Source organism: Erigeron canadensis, chromosome 1 (genome assembly GCF_010389155.1).
Source record: "Erigeron canadensis isolate Cc75 chromosome 1, C_canadensis_v1, whole genome shotgun sequence".
NCBI classification, from domain to species: Eukaryota; Viridiplantae; Streptophyta; class Magnoliopsida; order Asterales; family Asteraceae; genus Erigeron; species Erigeron canadensis.
In genome coordinates, this window is record NC_057761.1 from 28,664,005 (window position 1) to 28,684,886 (window position 20,882).

A 20,882-nucleotide genomic window follows, 5' to 3' on the forward strand; every position below is an offset into this window, starting at 1 on the left:
TTATCAACACTACAAATTGGCTCCATTTAGTAAGAATTGACAAGTTTTTGGCTTGACACGTGGCAGACTCCTCTTAGCTAAAAAACAAGCCAAAATTTGTAAATTGCCAAATATTGTCACTACATCCTTACTCCTAATAGATTAGTAACCGCCATGTCTTTTCAATATAAGGCACTATGGCACAATTGAAGTCAATTTTGACATCATTTGAATGTGTTCCAGACCTAATGCCAGTTTTAAAATATAAAAGGTAAATTTTATATATAAATATTTAAAGTTTGTTACGTCATATATGTAGAAAAAAAATGTTAAATAGATACAAACATTTTTCAAGTATTATCTTTAAAAAATAACATGATATTATTTTATCGAAAACAACCCACAAAATGCTTTGTGATTTTCTTAAATTCTAAGAAATATTTAATTAATACTTAGAATAAAAATAGGTAACCCACAAGATCTTACAAACCGGCCATTACAAGAACACGCCAACAGTTGAAAAATTCATAAATACCGCTACAACGTCTTGTCGATCAAAGGAGCATTGGTGAGTAGAATCAGCCTAGTGGAACCGATACATTTGAAGGTTGGGACGATTTAAAGTTTGCCGTTTTTTTTCCTTTGTTTACATTGGAAGAGCGTTTTTCTTGTAAGATAAAAAACTTACCATATAAACAAAAACATACATTTCATATAAAGGTACATAAATTCATACAATCTGATTTTCACATTAAAAATGTCTGACAACGAATACCTTTCCGAAATAATCATTTATGTAACGAAGAAACACATTACACGTTGCATCCATCGTGATATTTCGGGGCAAATTGCGAGCCTAAACGTAGACGTTGATGTTTAGTGGTTTTTATTATTTAATTATGTGTTTGTGTAATATTTTTAGTAATGTAATGTTAGTTTTTATATGTTTTAATAAAGTTTTTAAGAAAAAGTTACTCATTTTGAGAGCCTTTACTATTTAGCATTTTTTTGAACTTTTTGAAAAAAAATAAATATATTAGCCACTTGGCAACCGCCCATAAGTTAGAAAACTTGCCAAAATTGATCTATTTTTGACAAGTTAGCGGTAAAGGTGTAGTCAGCAAGTTCTATCGGCTTCTTCCATTAGCAAAAATCGGCAAGGCGGTTCCATTGCACCCCCTCTTTTAGCTTAAATCAACAAGTAACATTAATTATAAATATCGGCTTTTTTTGGCCGATCCTTGTGAATGTTGAAAGCGTGCAAAGTGACTTTTTTTTTCCGTGCTTGTAGTGCCAATTATTGCATCACCGAAAACCTAATCCTTTTAAATGGAGGTTTTCGATTTTGAGGCTAATATTATTACTCCGTATGTTTTTCTTGACTTATATTGTCGAAATCGATGTTGGAACTGACTTGCCGATGCTCCTAACATAATACACCTTTTTCTGGGAAGATCTAAAATCCCTTTGTGAGGTTTTTTTTCATCACCTCCCATGGTTGTTCACTTTTCCGACATCCCCTTTTTCATTTTTGGGAGTTTCTTGTTTAGTGTTGTTGCTGCTTACTTTTCCGGCAGTTTTTTTTTGGGTTGCTTTGTTGACTACTGTTGCATTATTTTCCAGCGATCCCTTTTGGGGTTCCTGGTTTGATTGTCGGTGTTGTTTTTTCCGACGACCCCTTTTTATGGTTTTTGGTTTGATCGTTCCTTGTTTTCCGGCAACCCCCTTTTGGGTTTCCGTTTATATATATTTAATATTGCCGTTAATTGTATGTTTATAATTAGCTTGGTAGTGTAAATTTAGCGGTAGTGTTGCCGAATTTTTTTGTTCCTTGTAGTGTTGCCATACTTTGTTCCATTAAAGCAATATGCGGCCGAAGTAGTATTATGTCGGTGATGATATCAATAAACAATTAGGTTGCCGGTATTACGTTAAATGGATGCTAATGATAAAAAATATTCGTAAAAATGAGACTCGGATGATCCAAGTGTATCTTAGCGGGGTAAAGCTTCGGGTTAACAACCATGGCGTCTTCGACTTCCAAATTTCCGACCTCTAATTTCTGAGGCCAAATTAGTTTACATTTTTATATATTCCGACCATTTTTACAAAATTCAACAACCCTTTGCTTTTTTTGGCATTGACAAATTGACAAGTTTTGACTTTGTATCATTACTTTTGGTAAAAAACCCAATAGACAACATAATGATTTTTTATTGCCCGTTAAATTTGTCAAAACTTGTCAATTTGTCAAAAATCGACACGACCCCCTTTCATCGATTAATTGATTAGAGGAACCGATTTTACAAGGAACCGATTTTACAAAGGGAGGATGAGTGACATTTTGAGAAGTAAACCGACGACCGAGCAAGTCGACAAACCCATAAAAATGCGTTGTACGACTACTTGTACCTAATCGGAATGAAGAATGTCAAAATGATATAAAGTACGTCTCCAAATAACACCTGGGATTCGATCAACCGGAAAACATTTCCATTTCAATTTTCAACCAACTCGCCATTAACAAAAAAAAAAAGTCAAGAATTGTTTCATCATTTTTATTATTATCAATCAACAATATAAATAAGGAAGAGAAATATCGATCATATAACAATTAATAGTGCAATATATAATGTTTACGAAATTGTTTAACAGAAATTCTCAACCATCTTCTCCACGTGCTGATCATCACCAGGTACCTTATTATTATTATTATTTCAATTCATTAAATTTACTTTTCTATATATGTTAATTAATATCAATTATAATTATATTTCTCTCCTTATAGCTAGTAGTGTTATATATTGCGATAAATCATCGTTGTATTCGATTCATTTTCACTAATTTCATAATAATCGCTGTTCATTTGTTATTAATTTCATGATAATTCACATATTTTAAATTAGTTATTGCTTATAATTGAGTTTAGTATAGGGATAATATAAGGATTTGATTTAGCAAATGTTATTTGCAGCCTACTAAAGGACTTATCTCGTTTTTCCGGTGCATTTATGTTGTTGTCGAAAAACGTAGTAGTAGTAGATCGGTAACTTAGGGGGCGTTTAGTTACAGAAAATAATTCTAGTTTCCCTACGGTATCTCCATTCGTTTAAAAGATGAAATGTAATGGTCGAAGACTGTTTATAATTTTTATAACGCATTTAGTTGTCTGCATTTTCATCTTTACAAAATATAAAAGTGTGTTTTCAAAGTTCGGTTGAAAATTAGGAAATGTGGTTTTTTGTTGCCGGTTAATGGTTTCTAGAAAAATCTTGTTTGAACACGTTATCTAATTTTCATGAATTTTTTTTGAAAAACACCGTCCCACTTTTCTAAACCTAAACATGCCTTTAGAAACATTGTGTCACTATGATTAGACAGCCATTGGGAAGCTCTGTGATGATTGTTTGGTTTTGGAGTAGATTCTTTGTATATCTTGTAGAATGATGGAAATTAGGGCTGTAAACGAATCGAACGAACACGAATGAGACCTTGTTCATGTTCGTTTGTTTAACTTAACGAACGGTTCACGAATGAGACCTTGTTCATGTTCGTTTGTTTAACTTAACGAACGGTTCACGAACAGATAAACGAACATAATGTCGTGTTCACGAACGGATAAATGAACATAATGAGTTGTTCATAAACGAATGTTCACGAACACAAACGAACGAACACTAATGAACAAAATATTTAGTAAATAAGTATTTATATATAAACTTTTTCTTAAAATACAGACAATTAGGCATTATATATATATACACACACATATATTATATATGAATAGAAAATGGGCAAGTTATGATTGTTAGGCCTGTTGAAGTTGCAAGATGTTTGTATTACGTAGTTTTGTAAGTTATATTGGAGATTATCCATGTATTCAGGTATGTTTACTTATAGTTGGGTGAAGTAGTACCTACCCAACATTAAAGTGTCTTACTAGCATTAGCAAATATAATACTATGTTCTGGCAATGATAAAAGTACATATTTTATCACCTTGGCGTAATGATAAGTGGAGTTGAAGTATTGATTTGTGTGGTAGATACTTAGTGCTGAACGTATATGTATTATTGGTTTTCATGGATCATATGTTCTTTGGTTACTCATTCTCTATGATGGTGGGACAGTCTTAGCATTCGATCAATATTACCAAAAAAGGAAAAAAAATAAATACGGTGACTGTTACCATTGTTGCTTGCAGAATAACAGTCCTGAAGGTATCTCATTGCTAAGTCTATTGATTGTATTAGACGTGAAACCGACTCTTTAATAGTTTACACATGGCAAAAATTGGCCAGTTCCATGTAGTTTACATCCTCTCTGTATTGTCACTGGCTGCTTGATTGTATTTTCCTACTAATAGTAGATATCTTATTAGTTATTACGGTTATTTTATGACAGTGGCCTCTTCTGGCACTTATTTTCCTGTTGTTTGTAGCCGAATAGCATAGCCACAATTTTTTTTTGCTGTACTCCCTCTTAAAGCTATCAAAAGTTTCATGTCTGTGTATTTTTAAACCAGCTGTTTTTTTCAAATACTTGTACATGCTTTCCTTTGCAGGACGTTCAACAATTGAAGGACTTTGATCCACATGTCGTTGTTCATTATGGGATCCCATCTACCGCATCCATCCTTGCCTTTGACCCCCTTCAACAGCTACTGGCTGTTGGCACACTGTGAGTATATACTAGTATACTATTTTCTATTGAAATAGCAAGTCAAGTAGTCAACAGCCAACACTAAGCTATTATTGGAAAATACTTCAATTGATGCTGGTATACACGGGTTTAACTATTTGAATGAATGATAAGAGAACCCAGAATTCCTGGATATGAAAATGAAACTGCAGATGCTTTTTGAAGTGATATGAATATGATAAGACCCGACTAAATAATATAATGCAAATGAACTAAAAGTAGAATAAAAGGAATACATATTTGAGAGGTCAAGTGACACTCCCATGGTTTACTATCGAGAAGTAAACCCGCCTTCTTAGTGAATCACGATTCACTTTTAACCATGAATCAAATTACAATAATAGAGCCTTATTCTACACCCTATTATAACTCTAATCTGTATCTAAATGAAACTATCGAATTTAAACTTGTCTAATAAAGTACCACTTCATACTTATTCCTGGATATTAATATCTTATCCGAAAACAAAGATGGGTATGGTGGATATGGAGGAACCTGATGTTGCCGTGACCTTTTAAATATGGCTTCATTTTAATATTAGGTAATTACTGTTATGGTTTTTGTACATTCTATCAAGTTTGTGGTTTATTTTTTTCATTCTTCTGGTCCTACAGGGATGGCAGGATAAAGGTGATTGGTGGTGATAACATTGAATGTCTTTTAATATCTCCAAAGCCAGTACCCTTTAAAAACCTAGAGGTTATTGAGCTCAACACCTTGGCTTTTATACATTTATATATCATTTCTGATGAATTTAGTGCTTTAGATTTTATTGGATACAATCCTCTGGTACTTTGCTTTTCATTACTTTATTATTTATCAGTTGTACAGGATTCAGGGATTAGCTAATAACATATTTTTTAGATATCCAGGGATTATTCACTCTCTTGTATAAATGCATTTACATGTAAAGCTAGCAAAGAAATTACATCACCTCTTGTTTAACAAACATTAATCTGTTACCTTTCAGTTCTTACAAAACCAAGGCTTTCTGGTCAGCGTCTCAAATGAAAATGTAGTGCAGGTATGATATCTAGATGTGTGTAACTTCATCTTTTGTATCGAGCAACAAGCCAAAGAGGCCATTCACATGCTATTTGTGACAGGTCTGGGATTTAGGAAAGAGGCAACTCGCTTCTAACTTACAATGGGAATCTAATATAAGTGCATTCTCTGTAGTATGTAACACTAATTACATGTAAGTTTAGTTAATGTTGACTTTTCTTAAATTTCTATCTAGATCACAATGACGGCACATCTTGGTCCATGATTGAAATATTTATTACTAGTTGGCTATTGCGAGCAGGTATGTTGGAGATGAGTATGGCTACATGTCTGTATTAAAGTATGACAGCGAAGAAGGGAATATCCAACACATGCCTTATCAGCTTCCTGTAGATCTCATAGCTGGTAATGCAATCTCTACTAATTAGTTCTTGGTATCTTTGATTACTCATTACTATTTTGCTTTAAGAACTATGTTTTCTGTTATTACATCATTACCATACTCAAATGTCACTTCTCTGTTGCATCAAATCTTCTTAAAACTACTTATGTAGTATGCAGAAGTAGGCCTTTCAGAATTAATTGTGATACTGTGTTTTGTCACAGAAGACTGCTTTCATTTTTATACTATTAGTCTCTTTGTTTCTGTAGAGAACGATGTGTGTGTTATAAGTTATAACAGTGTCAAATGTTTAGCATCGTCTGTAACTGTCTGTTACAATTTAAATTTTATAGAAAGAACCAAGCAAATGTTTATTTAGGTTAGTTTGAAATGTAAGAAAAAACATTGAAATTAATCAAAATGCTAGAAAGTAAAATCAATTTGATGTCCTTTTTGAACGGAGAGGTATCCAAATTCCTATGCAACCTATCCGTTTCTTAGTTTTTTTGTAATTTAATGTCAATGCAAAATAAAGTCATGCTTCGGTGAATTTATTTCAAAGGACAACATCCAAGTCAAAATAATTTCAGATAGCAAATATTATAATTTTTTTAGTTTAACTTAAATGTTTTTTTTTTTAAATTTTTTTTTTTTATCTTAGTAAATCAAATTCTTGGGCTGATGGTTTGACATATCATGTCATGTGTTTGGTATATCAAGTTATCAACAACCCTGTTTTCTCATCAATCAAATATGCTCCAATTCATTTACGAGAAGAGAGTTGAAATTGTCAAAACTCGGCTGGTTGAAGTTCAGGCAGAGCAAGATTTCACACCTTCCTTTTTTGCAAGGCAAGGAGGGCACGATTTGACACTGGCTAGTTAAATGTATAGAACCCAACATATGTTAAAACAGAATTAGACAATAGTATACTTTAACTATACCTTTATAAACGTTACAATTAGGCTAAGTTGTATACACATGACAGGCCATGTGTGCGACATCCTAAATAACTAAGTCAGTAGCGATATTTTACAAAATCTTATCGTCTTTTGGCAGATGATGCTGGGATTTCATTACCTGATCAACAATCTGTTGTGGGCATGCTTTCCCAACCTTTTACCTCCGGAAAGAGGCACGCAAAATATCAATCATATCTTTCTTTTTGTTTTCTTGTGTGTCAGCTGATAAGTTAAGTAGCACTTGCATTTGTTATTATACAGTAATTTGCTTTATCTGCAGAGTGTTGATTGCATATCAAAATGGAGTGATTATTTTATGGGATGCTTTTGAAGATAAAGCTATAATTGCTAAAAGCCACAATGATTTACATGTAAAGGATGAAATTATAGTTCGTTCTACAATTGATGTTAGACCCGAGAGCTTAAATAATAAATTGGTTGGAGAGCAGGCCGAGAAGGAGATAAGTGCTCTCTGTTGGGTTTCTTCTGATGGGTCAATACTTGCTGTTGGTTATGTTGATGGAGATATCATGTTATGGAATGTACCAACTATGACCTCTAACAAAGATCAGAAAACAAATAAGTCATCTAATATTGCTGTTAAGTTAAGATTATCTTCAGGTGACAGAAGACTTCCAGTCATTGTTCTCCATTGGTCAAACAGTACACACAGTGGTTCTGGAGGTCAACTTTTTGTGTATGGAGGTGATGATATTGGATCGGAGGAAGTCCTGACGGTATCAAGCACATTACTACTCCATGACCCTCATGTTCTTTTTTTTTCAGTTATAAATTTGTTTAATGGGTAAACGGCATTACAAAGTGACCAACTTTCGTCCATTTGTGCTTTAGGTAACCAACTTTTTTTGGGCCATTAATTACCGTCAAAGCTTCAAAATAGCTGATTTAAAGTAGCAAACTTTCAAAAATTTGGATGTAAGGTAATTTGATCCTGTAACTGGTCAAAATGATGATGTGGCAACTGATGTGGTGGTAACTTTTGACCATGTTGACTTTATATCCAAATTTGGTTCCTGAAACTATCTATCTTAGGTAAGCCTTGAATAAAAAAGGTTAGAGATTTGATGGGTTTTTTATGGCCTAAAAGAAGTTGGTTAGTCGGAATACAAATATGCAAAAGTTTGTTACCAATTTATGCCATAAGCATATTTTTTTGACGAAACTGTGTTTACAGCAGTGTTGAAAACCTTTCTTTATCTTCGATAATATAAACTGTATTAGTGATCAAATAATCTATTCATCTTTATTTGTCTGTATTGCTTGATCACCTCATCTGCTGGCCCACAAACTAATAATCCATTATTTGCTAATAGTTTAAGAGATGCAGTGTTTTATGATTCAATTCCCATCAACTGTTATTTAGGTTCTGTAAATTAATTACCTACCTTTCGCAGATCCTGAATCTTGACTTATCATCGGGGCTGGAAGCTCTGAAATGTGTCAAGCGCTTAGACCTTACACTTAATGGTTCATATGCGGATATAGAATTGGTTCCTAATGTTGGGGCAGCGGGAAGTAGTACTACACTTTTTGTGCTGACTAATCCGGGACAATTGCATGCCTACGATGACGATTGCTTGTCTGGATTAATGTCGGCTCCAGAGACAATGCATGCATTAAATGCTGTTCAATGTCCTGTAACTTTACCAACTGTTGAACCTTATATGACCATTGCAAAGCTTTGTTTGGTTGATGACGACGAGGGTCAGCAAAGAATTCTCAAGGAGGTTAGTATCAGATACGTAGCAGTATAGTTGGGAATGCTGGGCTGGGTTTCCCCAACACACCTTTTGGGTAAAATAAGTTTATATGATAAAGAATTAGTTATCAAATACAATAATGAAAGTTATATATTTTTAATTCTACTACTTCTATTTAATACAATGATCTAGGCTAATTTATGCTTTATAAGAGACAATTGCTGCGATTTTCAACCCATTTGACTCATTCGCTCAAATCGTGAAATAAAAAACACACCCTGGGTTGATGTGTTTATATGTAAATGGGTCGAAGATTCCACCTTTATCTACTATATTTATTTTAATGTATAAAAATTATCAACCCCTGTTGAAAGTTTACAAGATTTGGGACATGCAATTTTACCCTTTTACCCCTCCTTATTCTTTCCCTTATTCCCTACATTTATTCTCTCTATTGTTTTCTTCCTGCCACACACACCTCGACCGCTGTCCTCAAAACCCAACCATCACCTCCACCGTCCATCGCCTCCACTTTCCTTCAACACCACCACCGCCGCGGAACGTCTTCATGAGACCCAAATCACCAGTGAAAATGACACCTGTATTCTATGTCAATGGTATTCGCCGCAACGCGGGGTACCATGCTCGTTTATTTTAATGTATGTCGACACTTAATTTCTTTGTTTGTTCATTTTATATTTGAAGACAGTTTTGGCTGCAAAACCTCAGTTAGCATCTCCTTCAACCACTGGAACTATAAAGTGGCCTGTGAGTGGTGGCTTTCCCAGTCAACTATTCTCAACTGAAAATGTCGGAGTTGAGAGGATATATATTGCAGGGTATCAAGATGGCTATGTCAGAATCTGGGATGCCACCTTTCCGGTTTTCTCACTGATTTTTGTTCTTGGAATTCAGGTTAGTGTGGTCTTCGGTGTTATAAATCCATACAGATGAGCTTGATTAACCATTTTACCCATTCCTTTCAAGCTATTTTAAGATATGCAGGGACAAAAATGGTACTTTTTAATTAGTAAGGGTTAAAACTCATTGGGTAGGGCCGGCCGACCAAAAGCACCTTTTTATCTATTTATTTATATTTCTAAACAATTATTGTGCTAATTAAAGCTATATTATTACAACAATAATCCTGCTTGGAAAAGTACAGTGATTAGAAATATATGCCAACTCAACCCTTTTGTATGCAAAAGGGTAGAATTTACCACCCAGATGAATCATTTATCTTTTTAGATAGGGTCTGATAACTGATATGAATCAGATCAGGGTATGAATGAAGCTGAGATGGGCCCTAGTGGGTCCAGGGGTTTAAGGGTTGAGGGGGGTTAAGTGATAATTATTACTCGTATTATTTATTATTAGTAATCGCTTGGGAAACAAGCCTGCCTATCTTTAAATAAGGCTGCCAGCCATTAGGGTTAATTGTCGAGATTAATGATTGTGTTCTGAGGAACTCTCGTGGAGCTGCTGAGGCTCAGGCTCAATATTTATCTATCTTTTTATTAGTTTTATATCGGTACAAGCATTTGGTTTGCATCAATATACTATGAAACACAGTAATTACATCATTAAATCATATTTGCCCAGGTGGAAGGTATCGAAGTTCCTGGTGCAAGTGAACCAATATCAGCATTGGATTTTCACTCTCCAACGACTAGTTTAGCTGTCGGAAATGATTGTGGTCTGGTACAAACTCTCTTTCTTGGTACTAATTCCTTCAATCCATGAAGGTAGTAACATAATAATATATGTCTTGAGACTACTCAGAAGTGTATGACTATCTATCAAATATATAAAATCGATCTTGTGGGCCGAAAATTGGAAATCAGTACAATCAATTTATTTGTAGTCCAAAAATGGGCAAATAGGTTATTTGAACTTGGAAACTTACCGAAACAGGAACTTGTTGCTAAGTTTATGGGACGAAGGAAGTTTAGCTAGTTAAAAGATGATAAATGCCTACCTTTGTGTAGTTATCATTTGATAGATGCTCTGTATGTTTGATATGTACAGGTTCATCTACTTAAGTTAGTTGGAGAATCTGAAAAGTTAAATATGCACTTTGTGACAGAAACCAAGCGTGAAGGTGCCATTTGTTATTTTTTTTAAAGATATACTTATTAAAACTCAGCAGGTGACCTTTTTTAAAGTTCATTTCATTCACCTTCTTTTTGATATATAATCTTGTAGATACTGCGTATGTTTTATAGGTATTGAATTGCACCATAAAAATGGATGGCAATCAACAGCCGTCTTTTCTCTCATACGTTCTCCTGTACGAAGCCTGAAGTACACATTTTCTGCTGCTAGAATTGTTGTTGGACATGAATCCGGTAAGGTGAGCATCATCCCTGTCATATAAAATTGTAGTTTGTTAGAAAGTTTAAAGACTCACACCTCACTTGTGACCCACTTTTTTGCATATCAGGCTGTTGTACTCGATGTTCAGTCATCATCAATACTGTTAATTACCGATTGTTTTGCCAGTTCTAGTTCTCCGGTTGTGTCTGTGGCCATGAAAACATATTTACCAACTGACACTGATGATCATGAGCAATCCGGAGACACATCACCTAGTGATCCAGATAAGGAAATGGCTTTCATATTAACCAAGGATGCACATATCACCCTTGTGGATAGTAGTAGTGGTAATAAGATCTGCTCTCAATTGGTAAACCCGAAGGAGTCCGCTGCAATATCAATATCCTTGTTAGGTAAGTTGCGTAAGATAATATATGTATGTTTATGTTTAAAGTAAAGATGGAACTCCGATTCAATTTTTTTTAATTGAGTTGATTAAAGTTATGCACTTATGTTAAAGGGTAAAGTTAAAAAATAACTTGAAAGGAACGGGTCAAATGGATCTACCAACTTAAATGGGTCACCTAAAGTGTATTGTCAAAGCATAAAACTTCTTAAATCATTTTACTTAAAATTAGATTATAGTAATATGTATTCAGTTTTGCAATCATTTTAAACATTAAATATTTATACTGATCCATTTTCTAATAAATGAGTCGACTCAAGCTATTTGCTTATGCTCTATACCAGATGGGTAAAGTTGGAACAATAGTTTGTCAGGAATGTGTCAAATGGGACGAACAAGTTTGCTATTGTTAATGCATAAAACTCCTTAAAGCATTTTATTTAAATATTAGATAATAGTAAAATATTAATATATTATAGCTTTTGCAATCGTTTTAGATATTGAATATTTTGTATATATCTACAATTCTGGACATAAAGTGTTTCAGTTCTATCCAACCAGACATGTTTCATCACATACAAATGCATTAATCCGTCTAGTTTTTTGTGCACATTTCATCCAAATTGACCTGTTACCCAACCCGTCAGCCCTGCGCATTTTGCCCCTTGTGTAAGCATTTGAGTTTTTGTTTCTAATGTTACTTGCATGCAGATGAAAAATATTCTGTTCGAGGATTATCTGAGGAGAATCCCGTGAACTCAGCACAGGATTTGACCGATAGAAAAGAGTCTTTACAGTCCAGTACTGAGCCAGAAAGTGATTCAACTGAAACTGAAGTAACTACCTTAAGTGAAGACACTGAATTGTGGAAGAATTTTGTAGACTCACTCATTTTAGTTTGTTGTGAAGATTCAATGCTTTTATACTCAACCAAGTCTCTAATTCAGGTGCCACTTGGTTGTATACCATCTTAAGTTTTATTATATATGTTGACCACATTTTGCTGAAGTATAACATATCAGGGAGAACCAAATTTCATCAGAAAGGTTGATTTAGAGAAACAATGCTCCTGGATGACAACTTTTAAGAAAAATGATATGGAATCTGGAGTTGTTTTAGTTTATTCAACCGGAGATGTTGAGATCAGGTGATGTATTTATTTTTGAGGGCCCCTTTTTACGGGTAGCAATTGTGGAAGATATCAATATAGAAGTAGCGGGGTTATGAATGTGATTACTGTACAATAATGTGATACTATGGTTCTACCGGTTTGTCATATATAGACATGCAAATTATCTTTTTGACTGAGGCACTTATCTTTCTGCAGGTCCTTGCCAGATCTTAAAGTGCTGGCAGAAACTTCTTTAATGTCCATCCTCAGATGGAACTTCAAGAATAACATGGAAAACACAATGAGCTCTTTTGGTAATGGGCACATAACTATGGTTAGCTATTTTCTCATCTCAACAATCTAATTCTTATCATACGTTTTTCTTTTTGGTGTTTAGCTATGTCTGGGAGGTGGGAATATCGATCTATCCACTTATGAATGGATTCAGTCTATGTTTATATCTTTAATGGGTCAAACGGTGAAACGGGTAATATTAAACATTTCGCTTGGAATGGAAGGTGGGAATATCGACCTTTCCACTTATGAATGGATTCAGTCTATGTTTTATCTTTAATGGGTCAAACGGGTAATATTAAACATTTTGCTTGGAATGGAGCAGGTCAAATGTGTCAATGTCTCCTAAAGTGTATCTTTAATTCTTTATGCACAAAGACCTCCTGTATAGATTTTGGATGAAGTGACATAACCACCCCATTTTACCACCTCTAATTGTGTCCATTGATTATTTATTCACGTACCTTGATGTTTTGATTCTCTGCTAGGTGTACGGTTGTGAATATGCTATTATATCTCTTTTCACCTCTGAAAATGACTTCAGGTCTCTCTCTCTCTCTCTCTCTCTCTCTCTTTCACACACACACACATGTGCATAAACACACACACACACACACACACACACCCCTTCCTATTAACTTTTACTTTTCGCATAATTTAGGATCCCAGAGGCTCTACCGCGCCTTCATGATAAAGATGTTGCAGAAGCTGCAGAGGCTGCTCTTAAATTTTCTCTAAGCCAGAAGAATAAACAGGTTCCATAATGTTCTAGAACATTTTTTTTTGCCTTTTAGAACCACTGACAACTCTATGCGACTTTTCTTTTCAGACTGCACCAGCAGGAATACTTGGTGGTGTCATCAAGGGCATAAGGAGAGAAAAAGAAAATGACAATGCTCATATTGAAGAAACTCGGGATATCCTTGTTTCTAAGCTAGAAACCTTGTTTTCTAGGACCCCGTTTTCAGTTTCAGATTTAGATTTGGATCTGAGAGATGACTTTGATGTGCCAGTCAAATTAGGTTAAAAATTGTCTTTCTCACCTTTTCCAGTTTTGACAATGCCAACATTTTTACCTATAAACGTGTCAATCTGGGTTATGTTTTGTCTCTAACAGGTCAAATTATAAGTAGCTATAAAAGAAATGCGAATGAATGGCTCCAAAGCTGTCTAAGCATTTCTGATAACCTTCTAAATCACTTCATTTAAAGATTAGATTATAAGTGTAATAATGTTGTTTTTGTAAGCATATTAAACACATCAATTATTTATTGTTTTTTTCTCTATTAATAGACGTAGAAGTGTTTCAGGTCAACCCCTCAGGCCTACTTAGCCGGCCCATTTTGTCACCGCTACTTCACCCTCGTCATTTCTTTTCTCTATTCTTTTTTAACTATTTGTCTTTGTGTTTAGTTGTAGAAAAAATTGAGGTCGAACCAAAGTTCCCTGAGCCACCATCCGAGAATCGAAGTCAGATTGAGAAAAGTATAAAACTATTTCTGAGAGCTCTTTACAGAATATATTGAGGCTTCCAGATACACTAAAGCATTTCTATTGCTCCATGTAGATGAGAAAACAGAGAGGGGGAGATTATTTGAAGGTGGCTCTGCTATTGCAGAACCAAAAGCTAGGACAGCAGATGAAATCAAGGCCAAATATCGGAAGACAGGGATGGGGGTAAGTTAACTTAAGTGAAGTATTATACTCGATATCACTTAAGAAAAATGGCTCATTTTGTTCAACGACCCTATTTAATTTTGATTGTTTAGGATACATCGGCTATGGCTCAAGAAGCAAAAGACAAGCTTCTCGAGCGCCAAATGAAACTTGAGGTATTGGACTTCCCCTCTTTTGTTGATTTAAATTTTTATAATTCCTCATTGTATGTGCCCCATCTCCGTTTTTGCTTACGTCAAGTGGATCTTGTTATATATCCTATAAATGGGGTTCTCACTATGACAATTTTCAGAGACTAATTATGTAAAAATGTATTGTCATCATGATGTATATGTTGGAGCAAGTTTTTTGAGCAATAATGTAAAGCTAAAGCATTAACAACTTAGACTAATCCCACTTGTAGCTAATGATTGATGTATTGTTACCACCATTACATGTCTCAGTGCCTTGAGGTGGTGGTGGCAGTGGCAGTGGTAAACTGGTAATTGCAGATATGAGGGATTGAGTGTCAACCAAAATTTATAAATTATTATTCTCTCATTTTATCATTATGTACATGCTTTATTCGGCACTTCATCGCTGTCATTAAAACAGCCTCCGTGAAGTTGATTAGAAATATTTTGAGTTAAGACTAGTTTTGAATTATGTGGGTCAAAATAGATGCAACAGAATTAAATTTGGTATAACAGAATTGTATGCTGGATATGGAGACAGACTTTGAACTTGGTCGGTCAAAATTGATATAATCAGGATGATAGTTTGTCTCTTATATTAAGGGGTGGTATATTTGCTATCAAGGTTTTATTAGCAAGGATCATGCACCGTAATACTTTCCTGTTTCGTAATGTTTTTACCTGTTAAAATATCCTCTTAATTTGTTACAGAAACTAAAAGAAAACTCGGAAGAACTGGCAAGTGAGTCCGAAAACTTTGCATCATTGGCAGGCGAGCTTGCAAAGCAAATGGAGAATCGGAAGTGGTGGCAATTATGAATTATGTGCCTCAAACTTGGCCTTTAATTTGAACAAGTGTTTTGCGTACAGATCAGATAAGGCAGATTGATATCTCAAACACTTGCATCATTTGTTGTATACTTTTTTTAATTTATAGAAAAGTTTGGTTGATTCATTTAGGTTATATCTTTTGTTTTTGTTGAACATAGACCCAGATGAAACAAATCAAAGACAAGAAATCGGCTGTGTTGCATGTTTCGCTTATTTACCTAACAGTTGTGTCAAAGGTGATCATGTTTGTAAGCATGGTTCCGCTGTAAATGAGTGAAGTACAAGAACACTATTATGTATCATATACAAAATTGCATATTCACGTAAAGGTTAGATTGTTAAAGATTAGATGCTAAACTGTCTTCATTATCTTACCTTATCTATTTGGATTTTGTTAACTATAGCCTCCAAGGTTATAGGTTAGCACTTTATTTTAAGGGCTTAGTACCTTTAAATGTAAACAACTTTATATAAATTGTTAATAGGGTATATTGAACTTTAATGATATACATTGTTTTGAATGAACTTTCAAATTCTGGTTATCGTACGCATTTCGAGTATATGTGACAACCATATAAGCTGTCATGTCTAAAGTCACGTTAGTTTGCAAGTTTTTTACTGGTTCGGTACACAATTACCGGGATATAAAAGTTCATTACATACAATGCATGTTATTGAAGTTCGATACAGACTAACAACTCATATAATGTTGTTTATATTTGTATTAAAAAAGAAAAGTTTGAGTATAAAAATAAGGAAAGTATTTATGATAAATAAGTTGTATTAATAAGGGAAGTGATTCGATTTTTGTATAGCACAAATTTAGGATATACACCATTAAATATGTTTTACAGTATTATATAATATAATATTATAAGATAGATATTCACTTCAAAACTCAATAGCAAACACCCTCTAAGTATGTTTTACAGTGTTGTATAGTATAATATTATAAGATAGATATTCACTTCAAAACTCAACAGCAAACACCTTGACCTATCATTTGTTCAATTTGGTCGATCTGATACTTAGTTAATTCTTTTATCTTTATGTTCCCAGTGTATAATTTTGTCAACTTTTGTAGTGAATTGAATTTACTATACGAATAAAACACGAAGTCTGAAATTTGTTTTTACCAAATATGCGTACAAAAGTCCTTTCTAGGACCAACCTACTCATAGTTAGATTATGTTTAATTATATGAACTTTGTATATATAAGGGTTGGTTATGGTAAAACAGGTATTGTATTAAAGTTTAATAAATAGGACAAGATCTTGACTTTTAGATCATGGTAAAATTGATGCATGGAGATTCATGTTGATGCACGATGTTTTTCATAATACACATTTATTTTCAATGAAGAAAAACCTATTGTTATATTTGTTTTACTTTAATATATATTTTAATATGTGTGTATATATATTATATATATATATAGACACACATGTTTATTTAACCTAGAATATATATATATATATATATATATATCTAGGGGACCTTTATTTTGAGAACCCATTTGTTTGTAAGAACCGTGAGAACTCTTAAATTTTATATTGGAACACATGTTTTTTTTACATTCACATGTGAAATGTTGTAAAAACATATGTTGTAGAAGAAATTCTTTTTTAGATCCTTATATATAGCCGTTTGTCACATGTGAACAAAAAACGTGAACAAATTCATTCACAAGTTCATAAAAGGCAAATTTTGAAGGAATCCCGAAAAAGTTTCTTCTACATCATATATTTTTATATCATTTCACTTGTGAATGAACAACAAATATATAATTTAAGAGTTCTCATAGTTCTTACAAAAAAAATGGTTATCAAAATAAGAAAACTCTCTCTATATCTATATCTATATTCATAATAAAACAATAGTTATTATGGCTTTTTAAAGCCATCCACCTCAAATTAAAATTATTTCTAAACATGCCACATAGGATTTATCATACGTGGCACCTCCATATTTTTTTCACACTAATAGATTTTCATTAAATAATATAATATAATTATACATATATTTTAAATATAGCATATAAAAAAGCATATATATATAAAATTTATATTTATATAAATCAAACATATATAAAAAATCACGACTAACATTGCATGACATTTTTTAACTTTTTTATTTTTAATATAAACACTTCATAATTCATGATTCATAATCCATGATATTTTATTACCTTTTCTTTCCTTTTTTTTCATTTTCTATTTACTATATACACTTCATAATCAAACTATATATATTATGTTCAACACGTACACCTCAAATTACATAACCCTTTATAATAATCTATCTATACATATATTATGTTTCACAGTTTTCTTCATTGTTAGTTTATCATAATCATGAAGTATTTTTCAATTAGTTTTTAATTTATAAAGTTATTCTTAATAATCTATCTATACATATATTATGTTTCACAGTTTTCTTCGTTGTTAATTTGTCATAATCATGAAGTATTTTTCAATTGGTTTTTAATTTATAAAGTTATTCTTCTGTCGTATACCAATCTATATATATATATATATTAAAACAGTAAAAATCCTAACCTTTTAAACCATTTTTCAACCTAAAGCTAGCTTTAAACATTGTCACATAGGATTGTATCCTACGTGACATCTCCATACTTTTTTTACAATATTTATCTTATAACCTCTATTTATTCTCAAACCAATGTAATTTATTTTATTAAATATAACATAAAATATTAAATCAAAACTATATACACAAAATTAAAAAAAAAAAATCAAAACCCATATTAAGATATAAGAAGATGTCCAATACATCTATTCACTTTTCCCATATATATATATATATATATATATATATATAGGGTGAAGTTATATTGAGAACCTTTTTTTTTGCGAGAACCCTTGATAACTTTTCAAATCAAGTCCAACTGATGATTGTTCTTTACATGAAAATTATTTTTTGATTGTTTTCTGAATAACTTATGTGTAATTTTAAAGTTTATAATTGTGTTGAGGCATTGATTATCATCCGTTATACATATATGTGAAGATTTGGATTCTTGATCACATGTGCACGTATATTGCTATGATCACATGTATGCAAGTCGATCACATGTAATCACAAATCACCTATATAGATATCATTGTTGTGATTGGTCTTATGCATTCTTACATATCACTATAACAGTGAATTGTTGATTCAAAGGTTCGAATGAATTATTGTACCGCTTCATCATTTATAAGTATAGATGTATCTTAAGTGATACTTAGACATAAAAAATCGCCAACTAATAATCGAACAGTTGTTAGTGGTCAAACCAACCAATAACTATATTCAATAATGAAACAAATAGCATATATGTATAATTTAAACCCAATAAGAATATAAGCCAAATGGGTTTTTAGAGTGATTGCATCATATAAAAGATAGGCAAGTGGTAAGTGTGACACCATACATATACACCACCGCTTACCCCTTTTTGCGTGGTGTGGTGTCACCATCCATGGTTTACATCTCGTAGTTTAGATTACGTGCAAGATTTCACCATTGTATGTATTGTTAAGAAAAAACAAAAAATGTTAAACAAACATAACAAAAAAGTCTAAAATTGAACTAATTAATATTATAGGGATGATTGGATGAAACAAAAAATTTAAGAACCGCAAGAAAGATCCTAATGTTAAATTTTTTTTGGATCGGGTTGGGCCTAGTTTAAAACACTTCAGGTCAAGTTTTTATACAATTAACGGGGAACTTATTCCTTATGTCTTAGGTTCTGGTATCTTGTCGAGTTTGCATAAACCATCTGTGTCGATGGATGTTCCGATAAAAATGCTAATGAATGTCGGGTCGGAATATCATATTACTTGTACGAGTCCGGGCTGATGAACCTGCTCCTTATTCGAAAAAGAAAATGTTTAAAGCTTTCTACACTTTACTTACTCTAACCAGAAAAATATCCATTTCAACGAACACGCCATTAATTAACAACATAAACTCAAGAATTATTTCATTATTATTATTAATATAAACAAGGAAGAAATATTGATCACATAATAATAATAATATTATTGACACTGATGTTGAGATCAGGCTATGTGCCCCATATCTGTTTTTGCTTACATCAAGTGGACCTTTGTTAAAATATCCTATAAATGGAATACTCACTATGACAACTTTCAGAAACAAATTATATCTGATGTCTTGTCATCATTATGTAAATGTTGGAGCAAGTTTTTCGAGCAATAATGTAAAGCTAAAGCATTAACAACAGAGAGACTAATCCCACTTATAGCTAATGATAGATATACTGTTACCGCCATTACCTGTCTCATTGCCTGGAGGTGCTGGTGGTTGTAAATTATCTCTCTTTTTTTTTTTTTTAAGTACATGTTTTCTGTGATACTTCATTGTTGTTGTCATTATAGCCGCCTCTTTGCTAAATTGATTAGAAATATTTTGAATATTAAAGACTATTTCTTGAATTATCTCGGTCAAAATTGAATAACAGAATTTATTTGGTATAAGTATAACAGAATTGTATGCTGGATGTGGAGACCGATTTTGCACTATGTATGACAGTCAATATATATAGTCATATAGATATAATTAGGATGACAGTTTGTCTCTCTTATTAAATTGGATTTTTCTGGGGCGGTATATTTGCTAACTATGAAGGATATTACCTAGTTTAATTATAGTTTCCTAACTACAAGTATATTATATTTAGTAGATTAATATCTTTTATTTATTTAGTAGATTATAGTTTCCTAATAATTAGTTGTCTTTACTTGATAAACAAGTTGTACATTGGCTATAAAGTCTTTAATTGTATCAATAATATTAAGAACAATTCACATCACAATATTAACAAAGTTTTATTAGCAAGGACCATGTACCGTTGATACTTTCTTTTTTCCTAATGTTTTTACTTGTTAAAATATCCTTTTAGTTTGTTATAGAAACTGAAAGAAAACTCAGAAGAACTGGCAAGTGAGTCCGAAAACTTTGCATCATTAATTGGCAGGCAAGCTTGCAAAGCAAATGGAGAATCGAATGTGGTGGCAACTTTGAATTATGTGGCTCAAACTTGCTGGGCCAAGTTTGAACCGAGTGTTTTAGGTAGCAAGTTGCTAGTTTGAACCGAGCGTTTTTGTTGTGTACTTCTTTCAATTTATAGAAAAGTTTGGCTGATCTATCAAGTTAATATTCTTTTGGTTTCGTTGAAAACAGACCTACATGAAACAAAACAAACAAAAGAAATCGAGTCAAAGATTATCTTGCTTATTAGCGTGGGTTAACTATAAACGAGTTATGTATCGTATCTAAGATCTTTCTTTAAG

At 32.9% G+C, this 20,882-nt stretch overlaps 1 protein-coding gene across 1 annotated transcript; it reads left to right on the forward strand.

The window, feature by feature from the left end:
• The first annotated feature begins 2,377 nt into the window (after positions 1-2,377).
• LOC122607576 lies at positions 2,378-15,905 on the forward strand. The gene is made up of 24 exons (XM_043780587.1): positions 2,378-2,674; positions 4,543-4,658; positions 5,294-5,378; positions 5,650-5,703; positions 5,786-5,877; positions 5,986-6,089; positions 7,126-7,201; positions 7,309-7,765; positions 8,444-8,776; positions 9,455-9,664; positions 10,352-10,450; positions 10,778-10,850; positions 10,975-11,102; positions 11,193-11,478; positions 12,183-12,418; positions 12,494-12,618; positions 12,799-12,916; positions 13,365-13,420; positions 13,538-13,631; positions 13,706-13,898; positions 14,290-14,361; positions 14,444-14,553; positions 14,646-14,708; positions 15,438-15,905. The coding sequence occupies exons 1-24, from the start codon at positions 2,612-2,614 to the stop codon at positions 15,543-15,545; spliced, it is 3,351 nt and encodes a 1,116-aa protein (XP_043636522.1). The 5' UTR covers positions 2,378-2,611; the 3' UTR covers positions 15,546-15,905.
• The last annotated feature ends 4,977 nt before the right edge of the window (positions 15,906-20,882 follow it).